The sequence below is a fragment of the Dryas octopetala genome, chromosome 7 (assembly GCF_963921425.1).
Source record: "Dryas octopetala chromosome 7, drDryOcto1.1, whole genome shotgun sequence".
NCBI classification, from domain to species: Eukaryota; Viridiplantae; Streptophyta; class Magnoliopsida; order Rosales; family Rosaceae; genus Dryas; species Dryas octopetala.
The window spans coordinates 4904270-4912019 of record NC_141372.1 but is presented as its reverse complement, the minus strand read 5'-3'; the positions used below and the strand labels follow the sequence as shown (position 1 = coordinate 4912019).

General features: G+C 34.7%; 1 protein-coding gene across 4 annotated transcripts; it reads right to left on the bottom strand.

The window, feature by feature from the left end:
- Positions 1-459: 459 nt before the first annotated feature.
- LOC147278812 (transcription factor, putative (Protein of unknown function, DUF547)) lies at positions 460-4672 on the bottom strand. Of its 4 annotated transcripts, none has more exons than XM_086250553.1 (12): positions 4249-4672; positions 4069-4157; positions 3392-3493; positions 3183-3299; positions 2707-2962; positions 2443-2597; positions 1999-2360; positions 1796-1895; positions 1561-1620; positions 1321-1404; positions 1082-1198; positions 460-916 (listed from the first exon to the last, which is right to left on the bottom strand). In XM_086250553.1, the coding sequence occupies exons 2-12, from the start codon at positions 4129-4131 to the stop codon at positions 617-619; spliced, it is 1716 nt and encodes a 571-aa protein (XP_086106679.1). In that variant the 5' UTR covers positions 4132-4157; positions 4249-4672; the 3' UTR covers positions 460-616. The 4 variants fall into 4 exon arrangements, with proteins under 4 accessions (XP_086106679.1, XP_086106678.1, XP_086106680.1 ...); XM_086250552.1 differs by having other exon boundaries at positions 4305-4672; XM_086250554.1 differs by lacking the exons at positions 4069-4157; positions 4249-4672 and adding an exon at positions 3795-3887.
- Between the last annotated feature and the right edge of the window lie 3078 nt (positions 4673-7750).

Below are 7750 nucleotides of genomic sequence, written 5' to 3'. Positions count from 1 at the left end.
TTGGGTGAAATGTCCCTCTCATAGTCTCATACTTTAAAAAGGAGTTGTTCTTTGCTTCGATGTGGCTGATAGATAGGTCCATGTCGTGAGAGTGACAAAACTAGGACCACTCCACTTGTTGGGTTGTTTCTAATGAGATTTTCTTGAGCATGGGACAATGTTTAGATTCCTCAACTTACACAGATCATATCATGTCAGTACTTTAATTCTTTTATTTTCTTTTTCTTTTTCAACCGTGAAACTCAAACTTCTAATTCTTTTAGTTCAAGCTCACGTTCATCTATGGTTATTGTATACTTGTCTGAAATAAGAATAACAAGGATTTGGGTGTTGTTTTATACAAATTCTGCATTAATAATCAGGCATTGGCATGCAGTTATTTGCTTAACAAGTTTAAATTCGCATTCATTATGGAGTTTCAGATATCATTAGTCAGAAAACCATATTTGATGTGAGATCCCCAACATCCATTTATTTCATGATTACTTACAAGTTACAAGAGAGAGCAGATTATACATGTAATTTCGATATCATATATATCTATAGCTTTGTACAAAATGGTAATCCCAACACCCTTACAATCATGCAAACAATAACTTGCAGAGGCAAAAATGAATCATGTGTATAGAAGGTACCTAAAACTGAACTCATAGGGGATAATTTGGACAAGCTGTGAAAGAGGCTCATTTTTTTCTCTTTCAAGAAGCTTAATTGCTTCTTTTCCTAGTTCACTTGGTAATTGAAGGCAAATCCAGTCTAGCAGTGACTCTAAATCCTTTGCAAAATCAGGTAGATACCAATCCAAAAGCTTTGGAATTGCAAACTTGCTTGATGAAATTCCAACTGCAGCTTGTAAGTACTCTCTTTTTGCCACCTCCAGTTCATTCTCAACCTGGGATGCAGTATACACTTTCACCTGCATTTGGCAGAGACCATATATTACTAATGTCAGTCAGGCAGTCTCAATAATTAGAGGGTAGTTGGGTAGTTCATGGAACTTTGAACTGTGAAGAAATTCGAACAAGGAAATTTTTATTTTTGGTCGAACAAGGAAATTTATTTATGCCAAGTGTAAACTTACAGCAGGGGAGGACCAGCTTCCACATGATAGTGCAAATGTTACCAAGGGTTCAGATAATTCCAATCCAAAAATGCTTCTTGCTGTCTTCTCATCGTTTTTGGCACCCTTGGAGAAGGTCTGTTCAAGAGTTAATATTATGATGAGAAATCCACTATTTTTAAGCTCCCACCCAAAAAAGAATATAAATGAATATAAAATCTCTGTATAGGAGATGAAATTTCGAAATGGGCACTACTTACATATTTTGAGTGATAAGGTAGTCTCAAGATAAAATGTTCAATAGTTATTGCATTTAGCAAGTGTCCTCCAACATTTATTGTTGCCTGAGTGATAGGAAATACAAATATATAAATTATTTTCTAGCATAAGTGATGTAACAAGCTACAATATATATATTTATATATATATATATTGAATTTATGAAGAACTATATTGTAATTAGAAGTAACAGGAGCTCTAGGATCTTGGATATTCTATACCTTCTGCATTAGTGCAACAATTATTTCGGGACTCTCAGGTATTCCGTGTTCTAGGAAAGACTGAAGTATTGCAGAATATCAGTAGATGAAGCAATATATTAACAACGCAAAGAATTGTACATGTAGACTAGGTTAATGCCACAGGATTAATTTGAAATGTGTTAGATAGGAATCTCTTTAGATGGCTATAAATAGTTAACATAGAAACTTATGTTCACAAAGAGGTTGTACTTACATTCATCATGCAGGAATTGTAGATATTGATCCAGAATGCAAGCTTCTCCTGATGACTGAGGCTTTGTAAACTTACAGAAGCAAGTTTTCCGAGCAGTAGTCTGAGAATTCAACCAATAAAATGATTATAACTCCTAAGATTATCAACATTTATATCCTGCAAAAAAGTGAAAACCAACCTAACCTTAAAAACAGATAACTCACTTCAATCTACGGAGTAGGAACAAGGCATTTGCTGCTCGGTTTGGATTAATAGAGTGAGCTTCAATTACAAATAATTGCTTATATGGGCCGACGTCTCTTTTTCCAAATTCTGAACAGATACCATAAGGATCCCAAAATTCTGTTCTTTCATTGCTTTCTTGAATTGCTAATGTTGAAAAGGAAGGTAAATTTTCTGCAGTACCCCAATTCTTCACTGGACTCAATCTCATGAGAATGCTTGATAAGCACTTCAGAACATCTTCAGAAATCTGGTTTGGACTATCATCTCCTGACCGTTTTTTATCCGGGACACTAGGAAGTCTTACTTCTGCGCCATGTTGGTCCATGACTCTAAATTCTAACTGGACATAAGGGAAACCATGTTCATTGCACTGAAGATGAGTTTGAGTAACTTAATGAAAATTGGTATATTTTAGTATGTACCCGGAGTTTCTGAGGGTCTAAACGCTTTTCTGCTGTTTTGGGATCAATTGGAGGTCTCTTCACTGGAGTCCTAACCTGAGCATTATGGATCAAGGATCTCTTGTTGTCCTTCGTAAAATTATTACTTGATTGGTTCTCTTTTCCCTGCTTATCATCTGAAATGGAAAGAACATTAAAAATTTCATGACCAGCTTCAACTTTCTAACAATTAACAATATAATGGACATGAGATTGGTTGCGAATTAGGTTGAACCTATAGCTTACCAGAAGAAGACTGCAAATGTTTCGCCATAGTATTGGTAGAATTGTCCACTCTTTGAGCTTGAAATTTGGATTGCTCCTGTTTGGGGTTCTTTATTGGGTACGGATCACATAAATCAGCTGAACCTTCCATTTTCCTCTTGGAGGTTGATATGTAGACAGCTTCTTGATACAGGTCCTTCCGAAAATGCACTACCTGTTCTTCAAGCCGAACCACCTCCTCTTCAAGAACAGCCACTTCAGCAAGAAGCTCCAATGTCTACAAAATTTGAAAGTGTCATTGAAATTACCTTCAAAACTCCTTTGAGTAATTCATTATTTCTAATTACTTTCTTGAACTATGATTTTCAAGAACATTGGTGCAAATTCAAACTTTCCTATGAATGAAAATATTGTCTCTAAAAAATCAATGAGAAACATTGAGAGATTTAGCCCAAAATCGAAAACTGAGGAATCTACAGGAATAGTGAGTTACTAACATAAGGAGGTAGATAAGGAGGTAGACGAGGTAGAGCTCCCAAGGGTCTAGTAAATGCCCTCTGCAAAGCTCTGTGTACATTCTCTTCATGTCTAAGCTTCTTCTTCAGCTTATCAACCTAAACAAAGTAGAATGATTTACTCAATAACCAGTAGAATAGAGAAAGAAGATGAAATTCCAAAACTTACAAAAAAGAAAAGAATTTCATACGTCTTTTTGTAAAGCCAATTTTCTCTCTCTGCTCGAAGCTCTTCCATTGGTGATGGCTTTTGTGGTATCCCTCAGCATACTCCCTTGCATTTCTTCCTTCTCCTTTAGCGAAGCAGTGGATATAAATATACAACAAAATATAAAATAGTGTACTGGGCAGAGAAGAATTCGAAACAGAAAAAGAAAGAACTAATAGGGAAATCATAGAAAGCTATATATAACCCATAATGGAAATGGATCAAAGAAGCTAGCTTATTGTCTTGTGGTGAAAATTAGTTTCATGATCAAGACAGACAAGAAGAATTGGGGAAGAAAACAACTTTACTTTCCTTTAAAAAAAATTGACAGTCATAGTCAATCCCATGTCAAAAAATTGAGAAAAAGAATGGAGATAAATAATTACTCAGAATGAAACAGAAGACCCATCACGGAATTCTATCCAAGATGTCAACAATTTGAGAATTTTGGGAAACTCCATCATCTAGAGCCACGGCCACCTCAATAGAATTTAAAGCCATTTTTTGTGGTGAAAACAGTTAAAGCTCAAATGAAAATAAATTAAATAATTATGGACTTCATAGCCTTCATGACAGAGGCTCCTCCAACAGCGCAATCCGTTTTTCAAAAACAATAATTAAAAATTTCAAAAGCACATAAGCCTTAGAGTGATTGATTACTTTTCCATTCTTCATAGGAGGAGCTTTCATAGACTGCAGTCTTGTCCTGACTCTGGTATTCATCTTCTTCTTTCAAGTGCTTTTATTATCTGCAAGACAGTGATCGACCCAATTCAATACCTTCATTAAATTCGTCAAAGAAGCACACTTTGAAGTAACTAAATTGAATTAAGACGATACCGTATTGAATTCAATTCCCATAAATAGAGATCAGATTCCGAGTTCAGAGTTCAGACCCTTTGCAGAAAAAAGTTCATTCCTTCACAGAACCCAGAGAGAACTTCAATGCCACCAAACAGCAATCACTCTCCAATCCCTGCCTTCCTCGTCCGTGGTGAAGCCAAGTGTAAAACGAACCAAACTCATGTAGCAAATGCTCTGGATTTTGAGCTACACTGCTTTGGAAGAAGCAAAGACTGAGAGAAATGCACGTCCGCCTAAATGTACAATAGCATCACATAAATTGGGTCTGTTTCAATTTCAATGAAGAAATAGAGAGAGAGAGAGGTAGCAGAGTGAAATGTGAATTGGGTTGCAAAGCTTAAAGGCCAAGAGCAACTATGGTGCTCACGCCTTCACTTCTTTGCGTCATCATGAACCAACGTGCACCTTTCTCTTTTAAGCTCCTGCAACGTAAGCACCGACTCAGTCACCTTTACATCTTCTTCTTTTCCCCCCTTTTCGGGTATACCGAAAATGCCCCTGATTTATTCCATAAATATCAAATTAGATGAAAAATACGAGGGGGAGACATAAATTGGGTTGCCAAAATATTCAGGGTTTGTATTTATGTTCATATTTTAACAAGATGGTCAAAATTTATACATATGGAGGTGATCAAGTGACAAGCATGAGGTGGATGCATTAAATTAGGTGTGCGGGTGTTGTTTGAAGGCAAAAGCTGCCCAATTCACATGTTTGACAACTAGCTAAATGGTGTTCTTCATTATGGAAATGGAATTAAATATGGGACATTCCTACCTAGACTGCATGCACACACCATCCCAAATTTAATTCATTCTTGTTACCCTGTCTCACCGATTCATCATTCATCCTTAGTTAATTTGTGTTATTTAATTTTTTTATCCAACTATATATATCAAAAAGAGGAATACAAAGTTTCGGAGTATAAAGTAGATACATGTTCTTAAATCCTAACCACTAAAACTACAATTACTACTCGAGATAAAAATTCTTACAATTAAATGGATTTTATTTCCAACACAATGAAATGATTATTAAATGAATACAATAACTTATCAACTTAAAACCTCATGCAATTAGATACCATCAATTCAAAAATTATATTTTTTAGAGAGAAATTAAAACTTTAATGGCCGTACAGAAGATATGAAAAGATGGCGTCAAAGTTTAAACAACCATCTTCTTATCTATAAGTATATAATATAATGAAAAAGTTATGATGATTAATATAATAATAGGTTAGATTGTGATAGCCTGATAGGAGATGTCGAGATGCATGATATGCACTCATGGAATATTGGAATGCTGTTCTTAATTGGAAGGTATCATGATGATGATGGGGTGGAGATGGAAATTACATTATGGTGATAATGTGTGAATTTAGGGAAAATGACAAAGTGGGGACTTAAAATAGAATAACCAAATCCAACAATTTGGTCAATAAGAAAACAAAAAGAAAAATCCATGAAATGGTCCAAAAAAGAAAAAAAGAAAAAAATATATATAAGATATGGACACCGTACCTTATATAATTATTTAATGCTTAATTAAATTAGGTCTTCGTTATTGGTTTAATAATTTAGGCCCGGCCTCTTCATGAAATGAAGACCACCAAGGCGCCCCACGCAGGGACTGGGAGGGTAGTTTAGTCATTTGGCTGTAGGACCAGTAAAAGTGAAACAACTCATAATCTATACCTTTCGTGCAATTATTTATTCTTTAATTTCCTTTAAATTATAAGAGATTATCTCCTAAATATATCATAAGAGATTGTGTTGAGGGTAATTGAATTTTGTGGATTTCTTTTCTTGAAATTAGAAACAGTTCTTCCAGAAAATGTTCGTAGTTACAAAACTACAAAAGAGTTGATATTGGATAATTTCTTCTTTTTTTCTCTTTTTTTTTTTTTTTTTCAATTATGGTTGGTTATGATCTGATAAAAAAGTTATGTTGAAGTAGTTGAAACTTTTTATTTTGATTTTAGTGAAAAGTGGATATGGATTTGAATGCAGATTTCATAGTAACTAACTTTCCGGCTAACAATACTATTTAACTTTAAGTTTAATTAAATATTTCAAGATTCTTTTCTTCCAAACCAAACACATAATAAAACACAAAATTTCTTTTCATTTTCTTTTGTTATCACTTATCACCACTTTTCTCAAGCTATATATAATATCTATATAATTTTCATGACAACCACATACAACTTACGAAACTAGAGTACGTAATTCTAAAGTGGGACATCTGATGAAAAAATGTCATGGGACTAGTACGTAGTCTTTATCATGCCATCAAATTAAGGCCTAAATAATTGGATCAGCCTAAATAATTGGATCAAGTTGATCATGAATATGATTACATTGTGGGATTTCGCTATGTTGCGGACCTAGTATAACATGTGGATATATGGATGACCTTTAAATTCAGACGGATTAACCTTTTCTATTCTAGCTATAAAATATAGGTTGTGGATCTTTAAATTTATGTGCACTTTATATTTTATCCGCACCATAACTAGTCTCTACAATGTGAAGCAACTATGAAGTTTTTTGGCATAAATTCAATTTAGACATATAATTATATATGTCATTTTAACGGGTTTTACGAATTTTAAAATATTTCAAATATACACCAAATCTACTATTTAAATTGAAAAATGGACTTTCGTCCATTGATTCGTTGAGATATCAGTTAAATGCCAGCTTAGCTTTTGTTGATGGGGATTAATTGGCGACGTGGCTCCAACTCAGCATACATTTCCCACCAAATGAGCGACATATGTCTACTTGACACGGGCCCACACATTCATCACCTCTTTCTCGCTCGTCGAACGCTCTTCTAACCATTTAGTCTCCCAAAAACATCACGTTTTCCCTCAAATTCGAATATAAGTCCCTTACTTGTGTTTCGACGAACAAGAAAGAGATGATGAGGTTGTGGGCCCGTGTCAAGGGTTAGGTGGACAGGTGTCACCGTGTCGCTCATTTGGCGGGAAAGGTTTGCTGAGATAGCGCCACGTGGCTAAGTAATCTCGATCAGCAAAAGCCAAGCTGGCATTTAACTGATATCTTAACGAATCAATGGATGAAAGTCCATTTTTCAATTTAGATAGTAGATTTGGTGTATATTTGAAATATTTTAAAGTTCGTAGACCCCGTTGAAATGACATATATAGTTACGTGTCTAAATTGAATTTATCCCAAGTTTTTTTCTCGGTCAATTATGAGTTAAAACCTTACAAGTGCTAGTGAAACTATTGATCTACCGCTTTGCCGCCTCAATATTGCCATTTGAGTTTAGAGTTGATCGCTGGATTAATAGTTAAGAGAATCAAATTAATGGTATAATATAATAATAATTAAGGCTGTGTACAAAGACATATAGATTTGCTATATATTGTCCCCTCCTTATATTCTAGTTCGATCTATACACGTTATTCCAATCGCTTGGATTACTTTTGTGTTTGACCAACTAT

Bases quoted from the DNA above. Each gene is read 5' to 3' on its own strand.
- LOC147278812 (XM_086250553.1), bottom strand. From the start codon at position 4,131: ATGAATACCAGAGTCAGGACAAGACTGCAGTCTATGAAAGCTCCTCCT. The intron at 3,300-3,391 runs GTATGAAATTCT...TACTTTGTTTAG, and splicing joins AATTGGCTTTACAAAAAGAC to GTTGATAAGCTGAAGAAGAA. The intron at 2,361-2,442 runs GTACATACTAAA...CCTTATGTCCAG, and splicing joins TAGACCCTCAGAAACTCCGG to TTAGAATTTAGAGTCATGGA.